The 19446-nt window shown below is 43.4% G+C and overlaps 1 protein-coding gene across 5 annotated transcripts; it reads right to left on the bottom strand.

The window, feature by feature from the left end:
- Nucleotides 1-934: 934 nt before the first annotated feature.
- On the bottom strand, nt 935-19400 carry LOC112260373 (acyl-coenzyme A thioesterase 11). 5 transcript variants are annotated; one of them, XM_042328662.1, is made up of 18 exons: nt 19169-19400; nt 14279-14464; nt 10819-10975; nt 9161-9333; nt 7834-7903; nt 7658-7718; nt 7429-7530; nt 7156-7291; nt 6845-6998; nt 6424-6543; nt 3689-3827; nt 3485-3540; nt 3314-3380; nt 2764-2847; nt 2456-2589; nt 2150-2314; nt 1926-2052; nt 935-1717 (listed from the first exon to the last, which is right to left on the bottom strand). In XM_042328662.1, the coding sequence occupies exons 3-18, from the start codon at nt 10857-10859 to the stop codon at nt 1529-1531; spliced, it is 1818 nt and encodes a 605-aa protein (XP_042184596.1). In that variant the 5' UTR covers nt 10860-10975; nt 14279-14464; nt 19169-19400; the 3' UTR covers nt 935-1528. The 5 variants fall into 5 exon arrangements, with proteins under 5 accessions (XP_042184596.1, XP_042184595.1, XP_024291194.2 ...); XM_042328661.1 differs by lacking the exon at nt 19169-19400 and adding an exon at nt 18021-18561; XM_024435426.2 differs by lacking the exon at nt 19169-19400 and having other exon boundaries at nt 14279-16461.
- Between the last annotated feature and the right edge of the window lie 46 nt (nt 19401-19446).

Genomic DNA, 19446 nt, shown 5'->3' with positions numbered 1-19446 from the left:
TGTTCCATGGTGCCTCCCAGACCCAGGGCTACATCTCCGGGAGGGGAGTTCCTCCACAGTCAACCAGGTCTTCTATATCACACTGGCCCCTAGCTGGCCCCTTGAAGCCCTGGGGGAGGGGTATACCAGGGCCATGGTGGAAGACATGGAGGAGGTACTGAGGGGGCCCTGGCAAGGAGTGTCACTGCAGGTGAGGGCCGAGCCACTAGGTAGGTCTGTGAAGGGGCAGAGGGGGCTTCAGGAGGGGCAGCCACGATACTCACTGAAAGTGGAGCACGGCATAGAAAGTGGGATCAGGAGGCGACAGGCGATCATGGCCAACCTCTGAGAGCGAAGACAGAAGCTTGTTTTGTATATCTCTGAGAACTACCCCACTGGGTAAAAACTGGTTGAATCAGCATTGTTTCCACATTATTTCAACCCCCCAAAAAATCAATGTGATGCCTGAAAACAGATAGGATTTGCAAAAAGTAATCAACACAAGTGCATTCTTTTTTTCACCCAACATTTTACCTAAATCCAATGACATGATGAACGTTTTTGTTGATTTCACATTGAATTCATGTTAGTTGACAACTCAACCAAATGTAAATCAAAACTAGACATTGAATTGACTTCTGTGCCCAGTGGGACAGGTCTAAGATGTGAAGACATGATCGCCTTAAACAGCAGTTTGCTACATTTATTTGTTTTGTTGGATTTGAAGTTATAAAAAATAAAATCATGTCTTCAATTTCATCGTAAAATATTGATTGTACAATTATTAGCAATACTTGTCTACTCTTTTGTAATTTCTATTCAATATATCCCCCTTTTTTTAATCGCCTTAGTTTAAGATAACAATATCTTATCTAAGATACAATATTGTATGTGTATAGTGAAACATTTAATAGCCTCGTCATAAAAAACAAATGAATAAAACATATCCGACATATCAAATGCAATTCTGACCCTTTATTGTCAAATAAAGTGCCCTTCTCAGAAGAAAAAAGACATCTGGTTAGTATTCTTTCTCTGGAAAAGTTCAAACACTTTAAAAATGATTTCAAACATCATATTTTTCACAAGTTATGATTGGGAACATTGCTCAAAAAAGAAAAACATATAGTTTTCCACACTAATAATCCTTGCTGTCAACATGGCTCAGCTTAGTGTGTGAAGAGGCCAGAGTGCTCTGGGCAGGCTTGAGCCAGGTCACAGGGGGTTGGGTGTCAATCTAATGAACACAGGTGGGGAGAATAGGGAGACTTAAGTGCTTTAAGGGACAATCGTAATTACTCACAGCCACAACAAAAAAACGTTCCTGGTCCCAGATCTGTTTTGCCAACTCCTAGATTCATGGTCATTGTCAATGACCATAGGAGTTGGAAAGACTGCACAAACAAATCTGGGAATTAGGCTCCTTTCATAAACCATTCTAATAAAATAAACAGTTGAAGATAATCGGATCCTCTAATGGCAGTGTGTTCAATCGATCAGTACAATAGTCATCAAGGGTGAGGGGGTCAGGGTGGTGAAGGATAAAGGGTTAGAGTTGTGTACGTTTTAGTGTAGAGGAGGGTGGTTGGGACTGGGGGGTGGAGGCATGGTCAACCCTGTTCTCCTGGAGGAAGGTGTTACAGGTGCAGAAGATGCCGTAGAAGCTGGAGGAGAGCCCGGCGATGTCTGTGGAGATGTAGGGCAGGACCTCGGGAGACGCCTGGTTGAAGTAGGAGATCTAGGAGAGCCAGCACAAGGATAGGAGTCAACATCATCAATAACGGTGCAATCTGTCATGTTCATTTTCCCAGTGGAAATTCAAGGTACTTCAAAGCAAAAAGGCAAACAATTACTTTTGCCAAGACCCACCGCTTTGGTTTAAAAACAAGTGCAGTGGGAGAACTTATGAGCAGACCTACAAAATGACAGTTTACACACTTTCTTACCTTGGAGATATCTTTGGAGACCTCCAGGATGCTGAAGCCGGCACACAGCACCTCTCCCCTGTTGTAGCCCTCTGTAGGAGGGTGTGTGGGTAGAGTGACCGAACGCAGAGCAATAACATAAGGGTCCCTTGGAAAGGCGCAGAAAAACATTGTCACTCAATCGCTTTCACTCGCATGGTCTCCTCTCTTTTCTGCCCGTCTGTGTCTGTCAGTCTGCCACTCACCCGCTGTCACACGGTGGTCTCCTGGAGGCCAGGAGGATGAAGTCCTGGACCTTCCCTCCCTGATCGGCTGAAGGGCTGTTACTGGCCCCATCCTGGCCTATGGAAGGAGTCACCACGCGGTACAGAAAGTCATCATCGTTCACCCTAAGAATCAGCTCACACCTCCTGCACAGGGAACGTCATGAAATCAGGAGAAGCCAGTCTGACACATTACACTGTAAATGTGGGGGAGGCCGCTGTGTACACTCTTGAGGCCTTATACGCCACCTGAGAGAGTCCAGAGTGTACGTGCATACAGATACCCACTCGTAGTTTGGGTCCCACTCCACTCTCTTGCTTAAGTCAGAGAGCAACATAAAGGCCCTCTCAGCTGGGATGTCTACCTCCGTCTCGACCTTAAAACTCAACACCTGCTTCTGCTCCAGGGTGTACAGGCTCACCTGGTGGACAGAGGAGGATTACATAAACCAGGATTAGAGCCCTTAGTTTAACATGGGCCCGAGTTTTTCCTAGTTCGGTGATGTGATCGAGAAAAATTCATGGCCCCCTTGGCCATAACCTGTGGTCCACTCTGCCTTGTGGTTAACCTAAAAGAGAGTCTCAAGAAAGCTCACCTTGTTTTTCTCAGAGTTTAACAACCAGTTGTTTCTGGCGGCCAGCATCTTCAGAGCAGACACGTTGTTGTAGCTGAGGTACACCTGCAGCCGTTCACAATACAGTCAAGTCAGTTGTTACTACTATCACAGACTACTATCATATTACTACTGTATGTGAATAGGAATTGTTCCACTATTCACATTTTACACTAATTTAGCTTCAAACACGGTAAGTGCAATGTTTTCATTGGGACAGTTAGACATGACATAGCACTTTTGCAATCACGTTATCACCCCGGTGATATGGTTTATATCTGATTTCACGGTTAACGTGATTGGACAGTCCATAAAACCCGGCACACGTATGAACTTTGGTTTTTACTCGTGACTGAGACATGCTTATTATTCTTCATCTTTCTTGACCAGCATTTCAACTCCTGTCGGTACTGTTTACCTCTCACGTCTAAGTTGTATCAACTGTTATGTTAAGAGAGAACCCGAGTGAGAACCAAAGCTTGTAGTCAGTGAGTACATTGAGACATTTGGGGCCCCCCTTCTCCTCCTTTACCTGGTTGCTGAGGTCCCACGGTACAGATAAGGGCACCTCTGTCTGCTTGCAGGATATTATGTACTTCCTGAATAAACACCAAAAAATATATTGGCATCTCCGTTTTGTGCCCTAATTCCAATTATGATCTAGATTTTGCAGTAATGTTAACAAATGGGCTCATCTGTTCACCTGTCGAGTCTGATCTTGTTTCTAGCGATGGCCTCCTGGTAACGTCTCATTCCCTCCTGTCAGTGAGATTCAGATCAGACAACGGGACAATATTGTGAAAATTGTTTAAAATAGGGCCCTTAGTTACTGTTTCTAACATTTTTAGTTAAAATGTGAACATTTATCTAATCTTGATCAGTTGTGAATGAGCATCAGGTGACTGACCAGCGGTTCGGGTCGTATCCTTGGCAACGTGCATGGCTTGCCTTCCTGGTCGCGGATTTCGAAGGTCATGAAGGCGCTGTTGATGTGTCTCAGAGGCTCCTCCCCCTGATAAGCCTCCGCACACACGCCCACCTCCATGCTGCGACATCACGGGGACACTCACGTTACCATCTCAGGTCAGCAGGTCAGATCCAATGAAAGTTAATGAGTGAAACTTGAACTTATTAGAGATTGATCAATCCATTACCGGTAACACTTTAGAATAAGGTTACATTTGTAAAGGGTTTATAGAGGGTTTGTAATTACACTTTTTTTTAAATTCCAGGAATTAAGGCCTCATCTGAAGATCAAGTCATATTTTTGGTGTGGTTCGGAGAAATCCCTGACTTTGTGAGATCTGCCCATCTGTGAAACCCGATTGAAATAAAGACGACCTGGAATCTGCACAGAATTCTGTGTTGACACTAACATCATGTGACAGTTCGTCAATTTCTATTCTGACTTGTAATGTTAAAGGGGATCCCTCACGAGAATGGCCAGAAGGTTTCCACTTTCTTTTAAGCTATAAATATTGGTAGGCCTAACTCAATGCATGATCCGTAGGTTTTCACTTTCCTTAGAAAGGTATCTTTTCAGAAGTTATAAATGTTGGTAATTCATTTGTTAATGGGCAGGGGATTGTCACTTTAAAATAAGGTATTCATTTTGCAGTTCTACATGTGGGTAAAACATCTATAGATTATTTGAGAGTTCACTCAGAGCTTAGACATACACGACCAAAAGTACGTGAACACCTGCTCGCCGAACATCTCATTCCAAAATCATGGGCATTAACATGGAGTTGGTCTCCCCTTTGCTGCTATAACAGCCTCCACTCTTCTGGGAAGGCGTTCCACTAGATGTTGGAATATTGCGGCGGGGACTTGATTCCATTTAGCCACAAGAGCATTAGTGAGGTCGGGCACTGATGTTGAGCGATTAGGTCTGGCTCACAGTTGGTGTTCCAATTAATCCCAAAGGTGTTTGATGGGGTTGAGGTCAGGGCTCTGTGCAGGCCAGTCAAGTTCTTCCACACCAATCTCGACAAACCATTTCTGTACATACCTCGTTTGTGCACGGGGGCATTGTCATACTGAAACAGGAAAGGGCCTTCCCCAAACAGGTTGCCACAAAGTTGGAAGCACAGAATCATCTAGAATGTCATTGTATGCTGTAGCGTTAAGAGTTCCCTTCACTGGAACTAAGGGGCCTAGCCCGAACCATGAAAAACAGCCCCAGACCATTATTTCTCCTCCACCAAACTTTACAGTTGGCACTAAGCATTCGGGTAGGTAGCGTTCTCCTGGCATCCACCAAACCCAGATTCGTCTGTCGGACTGCCAGATGGTGAAGCGTGATTCATCACTCCAGAGAACGCATTTCCACTGCTCCAGAGTCCATTGGCAGTGAACATGAGTCACAACTCCAGCCGACGCTTGGCATTCCGCATGGTGATCTTAGGCTTGTGTGCGTCTGCTCGGCCATAAAGCTCCCGACGAACAGTTATTGTGCTGACACTGCTTCCAGAGGCAGTTTGGAACTCAGTAGTGAGTGTTACAACTGAGGACAGACGATTTTTATGCGCTGTATGCTTCAGCAATCGGCAGTCCCATTCTGTGAGCTTGTGTGGCCTACGACTTCGCGTCTGAGCCGTTGTTTCTCCTAGACATTTCCACTTCACAATAAAATGACTTAGAGTTGACCGGGGCAGATATAGCAGGGCAGAAATTTGACTAACTGACTTGTTGGAAAGGTGGCATCCTATGACGGTACCACTGAGCTCTGCAGTAAGGTCATTCTCCTGCCATGGAGGGTGCATGGCTGTCTATGGAGATGGCATAGCTGTGTGCTCTATTTTATACACCTTCCAGCAACCGGTATGGCTGAAATAGCCAAATCCACTCATTTGAAGGGGTGTCCACATACTTTTGTATATATAGTGTACTTATAGGCAGTATTGGGTACTCATCACTACATACATGAGAAGATTCAACACTTTGTTAAACATGTCCAGTCAATGAATGCTGGGTATGAAGACCATAACTTTCCACGTTGTGAGAGGATACCTCCACTGTTTCACCAACCGAAGGTAATACGGTTACCATTTCACACCAGAGCATTCACCATACTGTCAAAGAGAAGTGGTAAGTGTGTTGACATCATCTGGAAAGGGGTAACATGTTAGGAATGATGATTGAATAATGTCCTGGAAGTAAATTTGGCCAGGGCATCAAGGTTTCAAAGGTGGGTCCAGACACCATGAAAACCAACCTCTTCTGTTTCTGGGACAAAGCACCAATGCATCAAACCCAAAAGTAAGAAAATAAACTCTTGTTCAACTGTGCAACTATTGAAAATAAGGTTGCATGATGATACATAAGGGTCTCTTTATAAATGGTTAATAGGTGGAGGTAAACACTGACCTGTTATTGCACTATTGTGACCAATGCGATACAACAATTTATTAATGCTTTATAATGCATTCACAAATGATCAAATAAATTGTTAATAACTTTATTATAACCCCTTTACAAATAGAGCCTTATCGTAAAATGTTCCCCCGATGACTCACCCAATAACATGAGCACAAGTACTCCCCCATTGATTTGAAAGACTCATACAACAACAACAACCAAAAAATCACTGTCAAACCAATTTATGATTTTGCTTTATACAGTAAATGATCTAAAGCTCACCTGTTCTTGAATGCATTGTTGACTATGGCTTTGAGGACCAGCCGGTCGCCCACGTGTGAGGGACCCCTGAAATGGAACATGTCTATGCTCTGCAGGGTGGGGTGAGCGTTACACAGACGACTGGAGAGGGGGAGGAGGAGGAGGATGACACAGAGGAGTAAAAAAAAAAGTCATTTAAATGTCATACGTTTTGTTTTATCTGGAATCCATGTGTAATAACATTACTACACTCGGGCTAGTGTCAAAATAAGACCATCGCACTCTCCCAAAAGTTTGGTTGGAGCGTAAAACCCCCCCCAATTAATCTAGCTATGCAAAAATGTGATAGGTGCCCAGTCCAAAAAAGGGTTTATGACATCTATCACATCTTTGCGTATTTAAGAGAATTACAGATGGTGTGCATCTGGTGTTGGTGTTATACCTTGCAGCGATGGTAGCCACGTTCTCCATCCAGGCCATGATCTGTCCTCCGAACGTGTTGACCTGGTGGTTGGCATGAGTGGGAAGAACCAACTCAACACTCTCCACCCGTGTCCTCTCTGCTGGCACCGCCTTCTCAGCCTCCTGGACCTCCACTAAAAAACACACACACACACACACACACACACAGGTTATTACAGAACGTGTCAGCATACACAAATTCAATATTACTCAGCATGACGAGTCATACCCCATTACAGTTCCTGTAGTGGTGTTAGTCCTCCCGCAAAGGTCAATGCCACAGCGACTGACCTTGTTGGAAGGCCCTGTTAGCGAGCAGGTCCTTCATGATATCAGCGTGGACGAGCCTCATCCTCCTCCTCTCAGCTGCTAGACTGTGCTCCACCTGCTCCGCCTGTGTACAGGGGACCAACGGACGCAGCTGCACCTGTAGAGTGGACACCCGCAAAGTCAAGTTAATTGCCGATTACAGCAGAGAGCAGACACACACTCAACATTACTCAGCAGCAACACTTAAATGTCAACCCAGCATCTTTATAAAGGCACTCTCTCATCCAGTACCACCTTCCCTCCCGTGGTGCGCTGGCTGACAAACGTGGCAACCGCCCGACACACACTCCAGTGGGTATCGCTGAACAGGTCCTCACAGCTCACCACGATGCCAACCTTTAGACACACACAAAGCATCACAGTAGATATCAAAATCACCGGAATTTAACTATTGCGCAGTTGGAAATCAATCCGTTTGGATTTGGACTGGGTATATGTCATAGGGTTTGAATGTGGCCCTGACCTCCATGCTGGTGTTGAAAGCTCGATTGACTTTGGCCTTGATGTTGACCACCTGTCCAACCCTGAAGAAACACACACACACACATCCTTAAGTAAGCCATACTTTATCAGCAGTAGTTGTCATTAAGAGAGAATGCACACAACAAAAGAAGGCGACCTAACAACCCAGACACCTACCCAATAGTGTGTTCAAAGTGGATGTCGTCGACCGAGACAGTGACACAGGGACACCCAGCATGCCTTTCAGCTGTGGTGAGTAAATAAATAATGAGGTTGTACTTCCTGTCTAGAGAGTGCATATTACAGTTAAGAACGGACTACTGTTCAACATACTATACATAGTGTGCCAAGCTTGGGGCTCTCGTGAGTGCAAGAGTCACTTTCGTTTTGTCACAGCAGCACATCAGTAGGAAAAGTGTGACCCTTCAGTCCCGGGATACTGTCCATTAGCCTAACCCGACTATGTTTTCTCCCCCTAAACAAAAGTGACAAATTGTTATGCCAGAGTCAAAGAGTCTACAAAGTATATTTCATCTGTTGTTATAAGCATAGCCTATTATTCCAGATGGTCAGTAACCGTGGAGTACTCAGACGTCAAGTAACAGTGGAGTACTCAGACGTCAAGTAGCAGTGGAGTGCTCAGACGTCAAGTAGCAGTGGAGTACTCAGACGTCAAGTAGAAGTGGAGTACTCAGACGTCAAGTAACAATTGAGTACTCAGACGTCAAGTAACAATTGAGTACTCAGACGTCAAGTAACAATGGAGTACTCAGACGTCAAGTAACAATGGAGTACTCAGACGTCAAGTAACAATGGAGTACTCAGACGTCAAGTAACAGTGGAGTACTCAGACGACAAGTAACAGTGGAGTACTCAGACGACAAGTAACAGTGGAGTACTCAGACGACAAGTAACATTGGAGTACTCAGACGTCAAGTAACAGTGGAGTACTCAGTCGTCAAGTAACAGTGGAGTACTCAGACGTCAAGTAACAGTGGAGTACTCAGACGTCAAGTAACAGTGGAGTACTCAGACGTCCTAGAAACATCACCACTGGTTTTACCTGTGAAGATAACGCTGGTCAGTGTCACCAAATATTACAGTGTTACAATGTGTTGACATTTCATAGTGAGAAACAATGCCATCATTATATACGCAAAGGGCTTCCTGAGCATGATGTGGACATGTACGCGATATTATGACTCATTCATGTCTTAGTAAAAGTTTCTCTTAGGTTTCATAGCTATGCAACCTAATCATGTCTTACTAAGGAACTTCAGTCCCATTGCCCTTTAGTGTTCTTAGTTTAAACCTGCGTTGCTGTTCTTCTCCATTTGTGTTCTGTCTTTTGTCAAGTTCTGAGTTTTGTCTGGACCCCAGGAAGAATAGCATCTGCTTCTTCAACAGCTAATGGGGATCCGAATAAAAATCCTTAAAATGATCATCCAAAAATGGACCAATAAGCCTATTCCCACAAGCCCACTGTGAGCAAGAGAACACACACCTGACAGACAGGCTGTAGAGTCCATCCATTTGAGCAGCTCTCCCACGCTGAGCTCCTGGCGGTGGTTGGCATGGCAGGGCATCACTATCTGGCTCTTCTTCACCTCTGTTGGGTTCCTGTACTCCTCCCCATTTTGGTGTCTGCTCATTTTAGGGGTCCCGGAGATGCTTTCTCTAGGAAAAGACATATGTTAGTTAATGCGTTTCATTTGGGTGACCTACAATGACCAACATGTTACCCATAAAAATAGGCTATAGCCAGCAAATACAGAAATACCTACCATCTAAAATTAAATATAGAATATGCTTTATAATTCCTGGGTTTTATAATCCCTGGGTCTTCAAAGGGTTAAATAGAAAGAGCAGTAGCAAAGTTAACTGGCAGTAGAGCTCTTCTGCTCCATGACTCACCTGAACTCAAATATACACAGTAGGTGTGACAGATTCTTGCGCAGTGCCAGTGATTGCAAAATCTTGTTCTGCTATAGGAGCTTCCCTTAGACAGCTAAGTAGCAGCAATGCTAGTTCATTCTATTCGACAGCTGCAAGTACCGTCGTAAAAAACGTAGCAGCACATTAGCTAAATTAAATCTGAGCTACCAGCATGAATGGACACTGCACTAGTGATCGCAAAGGTAGCTAACTGCAGAGAAAAGTTCACTCCAAAGTACAAACATGAAATCAAAATGCCCACGCAGCAGTGGAATCAGGATACGACGACGATAATTTGATTTTGTTTATTAATTTACCTCAAAAGGTATAACACGCACGGAATATTTCGAGATTGGGTTTTTCCAGATCGCGGACTCTGCCCATGTAGTGTCGACAACCTCCGACGCGCTTCAGGTGGTTATGATATTGTGGTCGGACCGTTTTAGTGACTGTGGGTAGGACGTGACGCTAACACCCTCCACATTTTAAGGTGGAATGGATCATTTCACCCGCATATTTCAATGTATCTTGAGTACGACATATAGTCCATTTTAATTTTGTGACATCTGTAACCACTCAATAAGTTATGGAAACTATTTTTTTTATTTTTTATAATGTGTTTATCATAATTACATAGAAATATAGACGCAACATGTGAAGTGTTGGTCCCATGTTTCATGAGCTGAAATAAAAGATCCAAGAAATGTTCTATTTGCACAAAAAGTTTTTCTCAAATTTTGTGCACAACAGCATGATCATTACACAGGTGCACCTTGTGCTGGGGACAATAAAAGGCCACTAAAATGTGCAGTTTTGTCACACAACACAATGCCACAGACGTTTCATGTTTTGTGGGAGACTAAAATTGGCATGCTGGTCTGCAGGAATGACCACCAGAGCTGTTGCCAGATCATTTAATGTTAATTTCTCTACCATAAGCCACCCCCAACGTCCTTTTAGAGAATTTGGCATTAAGTCCGACCGGCCTCACAACCGCAGGCCACGTGTAACCACGCCAGCCCAGAACCTCCACATCCGACTTCTTCACCTACGGAATTGTCTGAGACCAGCCACCCGGACAGCTGATGAAAATGTGGGTTTGCACAACTGAATAATTCCTGCACAAACTATCAGAACCCATCTAATCTGCATGTTCGTTGTCTTCACCGGGGTCTTGACCTGATTGCAGTTTGTCGTCGTAACCGACTTCAGTGGGCAAATGCTCACCTTCGATGGCCACCTGCATGCTGGAGAAGTGTGCTCTTCATGGATGAATCCCTGTTTCAACTGTACAGCGTTGTGTGGGCAAGCAGTTTGCTGATTCCAAAATTGTGAACAGAGTCCCCCATGGTGGTGGTCTGGTTATGGTATGGGCAGGCATAAGCTACAGACAACAAACACAATTGCATTTTATCAATGGCAATTTAAATGCATAGAGATACTGTGACAAGATCACCAGACATGTCACCCATTTAGCATATTTGGGATGTTCTGGATCGACAGCGTGTTCCAGTCCCCACCAATATCCAGCAACTTCACACTGCCATTGAAGAGGTGTGGGGCAACATTCCACAGACCACAATCAACAGCCTGATCAACTCTATGTGAAGGAGACGGGTCACACTACACGAGGCAGATGGTCACACCAGATACTGTTCTCTGATCTACACCCCTACCTTATTTTTTTTAAGGTACAGTATCTGTGACTAACAAATGCGTATTTGTGTTCCCAGTCATGTGAAATCCCTAGATTAGGGCATAATTCATGTATTTCAATTGACTGATTTCCTTATATGAACTGTAACTTAGTAAAAATCTTTGAAATTGTTGGATGTTGCATTTATTTTGTTGAGTGTAATTCAAAACCACAACAGTCCGAGGGTAGAGAAACACAATCAAACGTTTGACTATGATGAGATAGATTATCTAGGGTTTCTGTATTTTCAGATATGACAGTATTGACAGTAGAAATGGGAAGGTTATTGTTGTTGTTCAGGCCCTGATTTTTGCAGCTCACACAACTCCGTTCAGATAAAAGGACAGGAACCTCTGGAACGTTTTAGACTTGTACCCCGACAGACCTGGAGGAATCTGAAGAGGCAAAGCAGAGAGAAGAAGAAAAACCTGGTCATATGTTTTCAAATAGCTTTTGTATAAAAATCTAAGTTACTAAGTAAAAATGGATTCACTGTTACTATCCATTTCTGTTTAGAACAAATGTGTGACAATTGTGGGACCTGTAAAACTGCACAGTTGTACAGTGTATTTTGTAACTGTTAGATTATGTCCAAAATGAAATCTAGAATCGGCTTCCTATTTCGCAAACAAAGCATCCTTCACTCGTGCTGCCAAAAATACCGTCGTAAAACTGACTATCCTACCGATCCTTGACTTTGGCGATGTCACATTTACAAAATAGCATCCAACACTCTACTCTGCAAATTGGATGCAGTCTATCACAGTTTTGTCACCAAAGCCCCATATACTACCCACCACTGCGACCTGTATGCTCTCGTTGGCTGGCCCTCGCTTCATATTCGTCGCCAAATCCACTGGCTCCAGGTCATCTATAAGTCTTTGCTAGGTAAAGCCATACCTTAGCTCACTGGTCACCATAGCAACACCCACCCGTAGCACCTGCTCCAGCAGGTATATCTCACTGGTCACCCCCAAAGCCAGTTCCTCATTTGGCCGCCTTTCCTTCCAGTTCTCTGCTGCCAATGACTGGAACGAACTGCAAAAATCACTGAAGCTGGAGACTCATATCTCCCTCACTACCTTTAAGCACCAGCTGTCAGAGCACCTCACAGATCACTGCACCTGTACATAGCCCATCTGTAAATATTTCATCTAACTACCTCATCCCCCATACTGTTATTTATTTGATTTATTTTGCTCCTTTGCACCCCAGTATCTCTACTTGCACTCATCTTCTGCACACCTATCACTCCAGTGTTTAATTGCTATATTGTAATTATTTCACCACTATGGCCTATTTATTGCCTTACCTCCCTTATCCTACCTCATTTGCACAACCTATATACAGTGCCTTGCGAAAGTATTCGGCCCCCTTGAACTTTGCGACCTTTTGCCACATTTCAGGCTTCAAACATAAAGATATAAAACTGTATTTTTTTGTGAAGAATCAACAACAAGTGGGACACAATCATGAAGTGGAACGACATTTCTTGGATATTTCAAACTTTTTTAACAAATCAAAAACTGAAAAATTGGGCGTGCAAAATTATTCAGCCCCCTTAAGTTAATACTTTGTAGCGCCACCTTTTGCTGCGATTACAGCTGTAAGTCGCTTGGGGTATGTCTCTATCAGTTTTGCACATCGAGAGACTGAAATTTTTTCCCATTCCTCCTTGCAAAACAGCTCGAGCTCAGTGAGGTTGGATGGAGAGCATTTGTGAACAGCAGTTTTCAGTTCTTTCCACAGATTCTCGATTGGATTCAGGGCTGGACTTTGACTTGGCCATTCTAACACCTGGATATGTTTATTTTTGAACCATTCCATTGTAGATTTTGCTTTATGTTTTGGATCATTGTCTTGTTGGAAGACAAATCTCCGTCCCAGTCTCAGGTCTTTTGCAGACTCCATCAGGTTTTCTTCCAGAATGGTCCTGTATTTGGCTCCATCCATCTTCCCATCAATTTTAACCATCTTCCCTGTCCCTGCTGAAGAAAAGCAGGCCCAAACCATGATGCTGCCACCACCATGTTTGACAGTGGGGATGGGGTGTTCAGGGTGATTGTTGTCCTATGGACAGAGTCTCCCACCTCAGCTGTAGATCTCTGCAGTTCATCCAGAGTGATCATGGGCCTCTTGGCTGCATCTCTGATCAGTCTTCTCCTTGTATGAGCTGAAGGTTTAGAGGGACGGCCAGGTCTTGGTAGATTTGCAGTGGTCTGATACTCCTTCCATTTCAATATTATCGCTTGCACAGTGCTCCTTGGGATGTTTAAAGCTTGGGAAATCTTTTTGTATCCAAATCCGGCTTTAAACTTCTTCACAACATTATCTCGGACCTGCCTGGTGTGTTCCTTGTTCTTCATGATGCTCTCTGCGCTTTTAACGGACCTCTGAGACTATCACAGTGCAGGTGCATTTATACGGAGACTTGATTACACACAGGTGGATTGTATTTATCATCATTAGTAATTTAGGTCAACATTGGATCATTCAGAGATCCTCACTGAACTTCTGCAGAGAGTTTGCTGCACTGAAAGTAAAGGGGCTGAATAATTTTGCACGCCCAATTTTTCAGTTTTTGATATGTTAAAAAAGTTTGAAATATCCAATAAATGTCGTTCCACTTCATGATTGTGTCCCACTTGTTGTTGATTCTTCACAAAAAAATACAGTTTTATATCTTTATGTTTGAAGCCTGAAATGTGGCAAAAGGTCGCAAAGTTCAAGGGGGCCGAATACTTTCGCAAGGCACTGTATAGACCTTTTCTATTGTATTATTGACTGCATGTTTGTTTATTCCATGTGTAACTGTTGTTTGTGTTGTACTGCTTTGCTTTATCTTGGCCAGGTCTCAGTTGTAAATGAGATCTTGTTCTCAACTAGCCTACCTGGTTAAATAAAGGTGAAATAAATAAAACACGTCAGTCAAATCCTATGTATCTGTAGGTGTATTGACTGGTTTTGCTGACAGATAAACAGTAGTATTACCTTTATGGTTCTGCTCCTGGTAGACCTGGACACTCTGCAGGTCGATGGTGGGAGAGATGGGATAGAACGTCTCAAGGACGTGGTCAGCTGTGCTTTTGACCTCCTCCTTACCAGCAAGCATTGGGAGAGGGGCCATGCTCTTGAGCAGTAGCCCGTTCTGTTCTCACACGTGGAACAAGTCTTCACCTGGGATGGAAAAGGGGACCGACCAATAACAGGTGCAATATAACGGCTAAGCTATTGATCAATGTATGTAGTAATCTATGGCTGGCAGTTTACAAACTTTTATTTTTATTTTGTGTGAGCATTTACCCACCTTTAGCAGGAAAATGCATTCAAAGTAAAGGGAATGTTTCTTTACTTACCGCGAACGGCGATCAGCGTTTACCCAACTATTTGTTTTACCACTACGTCGCTGATGGCTGGGATTCAATGCAAGTTGCGTTATAGTGCAGCGCAATAAACAGCAAACAACGCGCCTTTAAAAATGCATTTTTCCCCTGACTTCGCGGACACTGCATTAATGGTTAGCGCTACACATGTCGGCTGAAGCGTAATTTACTATTCGAAGTTTGTTATATTGTGCTATAACACCTTGTATTGAATCCGGGCCTATACTCCCCTACATATTTATCTGGACAGTGAAGCTAAACTTTAAATTTGTCTTTACACTAAATTTCGCTCTAACTTTAAATACCGGCTCTATACTTATTTGCGGGTATTTTCATACGTCTTTTTTAGCGTTTAGAAAATACTTGATGTCAAAGTCAAGTGTTCACATGGGTGTATAAGCACATGTTTATGTGAGAAAAGTCATAAGGTGTAACTAAAATAAGCATTCGGAGTCACCAGAAATTCCGGTGACACCATATGCCGGGGACGGCAGGTAGCCTCACCGTTAGAGCGTTGGGTCAGTAACCGACAGGTTGCTAGATCGAATTCAGAGCTGACAAGGTAAAAATATGTTTTTCTGCCCCTGAACAAGGCAGTTAACCCACTGTTCCTATGCTGTCATTGTAAATAACAATTTCTTCTTAACTGATTTGCCTAGATAAATAAAAGGATAAAATTAAACAATGAATCACAAAATGGTTGTACTGAATGATGTCAATATGTTTGTCTTTGTATTAAGTTATTCATCTACAGGTTTTTGTAGGGTAAGGGTGTTTTATGTCCAAAACTTTTTTTTATAGTATAGCACATCAAGCAGCTAATACTGAAAATACGTTTATGTAAACAACTACTAACCTATCTATATCTATATTAATTGAGGATGAATTTGCAGATGCATTTATCATCAGGATACAGATTACTGCTAACTCAATTGCAAATTAGCCACAGAAACCCAGTGGTTCTACTTTGGGGGGAGTAGATGTAACAGTATAACTTTAGTCCGTCCCCTCGCCGGGCTCGAACCAGGGACCCTCTGCTCACATCAACAACTGACACCCACGAAGCATCGTTACCCATCGCTCCACAAAAGCCACGGCCATTTCACATCGGTTACATAGACAGCAGTCTACAATCGGAGGGAAGCCAGTCCTACGCCACCATATCTGACTCGCTCAGACATGATGAGAGAGCAGTATGGGCTCACCTGGAGTCTGTCCTAAGAGATGTCAAGAACAAGAATCCACAAATCATGACACTCCACATGATGAGCTACGGTCCCATCACCCAATACAGAAACAAGAAGGACATGTATCGACTTCGCACTCTGCCACATAGTTAAGGATTCAAACAAATCACCTGGAACCTTTCTGAAAAAGGCCCACGGGAAGGGGGCATCAGATGGCATGGGTTCATCACACCTTCCCCCTCGGATACTTTGTTGTATCGAACAACAGAAATGGAAGTGAATGAGGACATACAGCTCACTCAGCTTACACTTTCTACCAATCTTCTTTAACAAACCATCTCCCTTTTCCCCCAACATTTTTAAGTCATTCGAAATGAGGGGTCATCCAATGAAAAAACAAAGATATTTATTATACTGTAACTTATAATTTCCTTAATGTTGAATATTTGAGACCACACATTTATTCATGTTTTTTTGCTTGAAATAATGGTCCGAAAACCTTAATGATTTGTCTATTTCAGGCACACCCGTTGCTGACAGGTGTATAAAATCGAGCACACAGCCATGCAATCTCCAAAGACAAACATTGGCAGTAGAATGGCCTTACTGAAGAGCTCAGTGACTTCCCATGTGGCACCGTCATAGGATGCCACCGTTCCAAAAAGTCAGTTCGTTAAATTTCTGCCCTGCTAAAGCTACCCTGGTCAACTGTAAGTGCTGTTATTGTGAAGTGGAAACATACATCTAAAAGCAACAACGGCTCAGCCACGAAGTGGTACAAGCTCACAGAACGGGACTGCCGAGTGCTGAAGCGCGTAAAAAATGGTCTGTCTGGGTTGCAACACTCACTCCCGAGTTCCAAACTGCCTCTGGCAGCAGGCAGAGAGAAGCAAACGCTGCCTTCTCCAATGGGCCCAGAGAGCAAATCAAATGGCCTACATAGGCCTACTGCTCAGATGACTGTCTGCAGCACTCTGGGCCTGCCGGGAAGGCAGAGTTTACACCTTCAGACACATGAAATGGTTCAAAATAGCAAAGAGATGCTGTTTTTATGAGTGAATTCATGTTTCAGTCCTTACTCAGCACTGTCAACACTTTGTATTCAACACTTTTATAAGCCATAAAATGTGAGTTCTTCCTACTTCCACTCAGCGCCTCAACTAGCACAGCAGCAGTAATGAATGAGTAGGAAAGTGTTGTATTCACGAACGTGACAAATAAACTGATTTGATGACCTTGTTTTGAGATCAGAGCGAGAGCTGCATGTAGCCACGTGTGCACATTTTGTTCATGGACAAACTTTTACTATTTTATCTGTGTATTAATTGTCGGAGTAGAGGACCTTGTACATTTAAGGTAAAATAACCCAATGTTTATATCCCTGGACAAATTAGTTAGCAACAGCAAGCTAGCTAAATTGCCATAAATGTTTAATGATTTTCGACCTGTCCCCAAATCAATATAGTTTGTTTTGATATTTCAACCAACGTGACCTGATCGCGTCTGGTGTGGATGGACGAAAATCAACATGCGTCAGTGTTCACAATAAACGCGCGTTGGAAGTTGCACATGGCGTTAAAGTTTGCTCAGAAAACCTGACATTTGCACCGGAAAAAAATGGAGGGAACTTTGTGTGTGACAGACACATGGCTATTTTTTCGATTGGCTTAAGGCCTGAGTATGCGGAATTGATGAATACACAAATACTGTTATAGCGTACTGTAGCGCCCTCGACAGGGATATTCTGTAACAAATAGCATTCTTAACATCAATCAGACGGATAGCTACCAAATAGATGTTTTCCCTCGCATCTAGCTGCCCGATACAGCTGGCCAGTTGATCGTAAATGTAGGATGAATTATACAGCTAGTTAAAGGTAGCTACAAGTCCAGTGGCTAGCCAGGAGTTCGTATGAAATGTATAGGCTACTCTGCGGTGAACAACACTGTGCACTTTGTCCACTGCCAGTCTTATCAACAGCTTACTGAACACGGTTGTTTGAATACATTCCATAAAGTACATTGCTTGGTGTATGTTTTTAAGCATACGAAAACATCCCCTTTGCCAGTCAAACATTTTAAGCACAATTGTTTCCGTGGTTTAAACGACGGAATGGACACTGCTAAGAGTCGTAATAGCGGTGTTGAAAACATCCTCACTCACATCTACCACGTTTACTGCTCGCGGGGTCTCCACCCGGATCATAAACACAGTGAAATTAGCGAAAGGGAGGGGTTTGGCCCACCCCAATCATAAACACGGTGAAATAAACAGTGAAATTAGCGAAAGGGAGGGGTTTGGCCGAGAGCGACTTCGCTTCCTTTACTTCTTCTTCGATGAGGTTTAACGGCGGTTGGCATCCAAACACTTTTGCATTACCGCCACATACTAGACTGGAGTATAACTCCCTTATACTTAGCTTGAAAATTAAAATAAATCAACAAAAATACCTTACACTCAAACGCACCACCCTACTCCACTAGTCCTACCTCAGGCCAACAGCTTGAAAGGACAGGACACCACCACTCAACACACCCTGTAACTCTTCTGACAAGTCTTGTACACCACCACAACCTCATTTTTCAGCGACTTGTGTTCCATCCCTCCAGTACAGTTGATAACCATTTCTATAAACACTAAAAATCTAATCTTACTCAAGCATATATCACTTGTTGACCTATCTCTCTGTACTCGTACAGATATACTACTCACACCACTCCTTTCAGGATCCCTCCCACCCCAACCCATCTTCCTCTACTTTCTTCACTGCCTCAGCATATGACAACTTCTGCACTACTCTAACCCCGGAAACCTCAACCTGCCTCTCTCGCAACTGACATTTCTGATCCCCAGCCCTATGGGCACTCTTCCAATTAACACATACCATTACTATTCCCAATGCTACCCATTCCTTTGTCTCATACCCTTCTGCACACTTCTCACACCTAAGAACCTCCTTCGTACACACTGCTGCCACATGCCCATAAGCTTGACACCTGTAACAACGTAATGTATTAGTATCAGAGAACTTCACCACACCTACCCCCTCCGATACTTCGCCCTCGTTCACTTCCATTTCTCTTGTCTTCGATCCGACGTACAGCTCACTCTGCTTACACTTTCTACCAATCTTCTTTAACAAACCATCTCTATTTTCCTGCCATTTTTAAACGATTCAAGCTCACCCTCTTCCTACCCCTCTCTCTCTTCAACCTCCTCTGCCTCTCTTTTTCCCTCATTCCTCCTTCATATTCCAAGTACGTCTCCTTATAATAATACTGCACTTCTCCTGACATACATCTTATTCTTACCCTCTCAAGGGATGCCATTTTCCTTATCTCCAGCGTGTCCAGTCCAGACACAACAACGCGTCCCTCTGCACAATGAATGGACCAAAATTAAATAATTTGTTTCGAACTTCAGAATCAGCAGGCATCAGTAAACCACTAATAATACTACTATTTAAAAACCATATCTGCTAGTAATCAAAAGAGGCCAGTTCTGTAAATCAATGGGCTTCACGTGAGGAAATTCTAATTTCCTTAACACAACGAAAATCACAATTTCACAACACATTCCCCCCAGAAGT

Source organism: Oncorhynchus tshawytscha, linkage group LG10 (assembly GCF_018296145.1).
Source record: "Oncorhynchus tshawytscha isolate Ot180627B linkage group LG10, Otsh_v2.0, whole genome shotgun sequence".
Lineage (NCBI taxonomy): Eukaryota > Metazoa > Chordata > Actinopteri > Salmoniformes > Salmonidae > Oncorhynchus > Oncorhynchus tshawytscha.
The sequence above is the reverse complement of the archived record's forward strand: the minus strand, read 5'-3'. Positions and strand labels throughout refer to the sequence as shown.

What these genes read in the sequence shown, in the direction of transcription:
- LOC112260373 (XM_042328662.1), bottom strand. Translation starts at nt 10,859, where the DNA reads ATGAAGAGCACACTTCTCCAGCATGCAGGTGGCCATCGAAG. An exon ending in GTGGCTACCATCGCTGCAAG is followed by an intron (nt 6,544 to 6,844) that starts GTATAACACCAA and finishes CCCCCTCTCCAG; the next exon opens with TCGTCTGTGTAACGCTCACC. An exon ending in GGATACGACCCGAACCGCTG is followed by an intron (nt 3,541 to 3,688) that starts GTCAGTCACCTG and finishes TCTCACTGACAG; the next exon opens with GAGGGAATGAGACGTTACCA.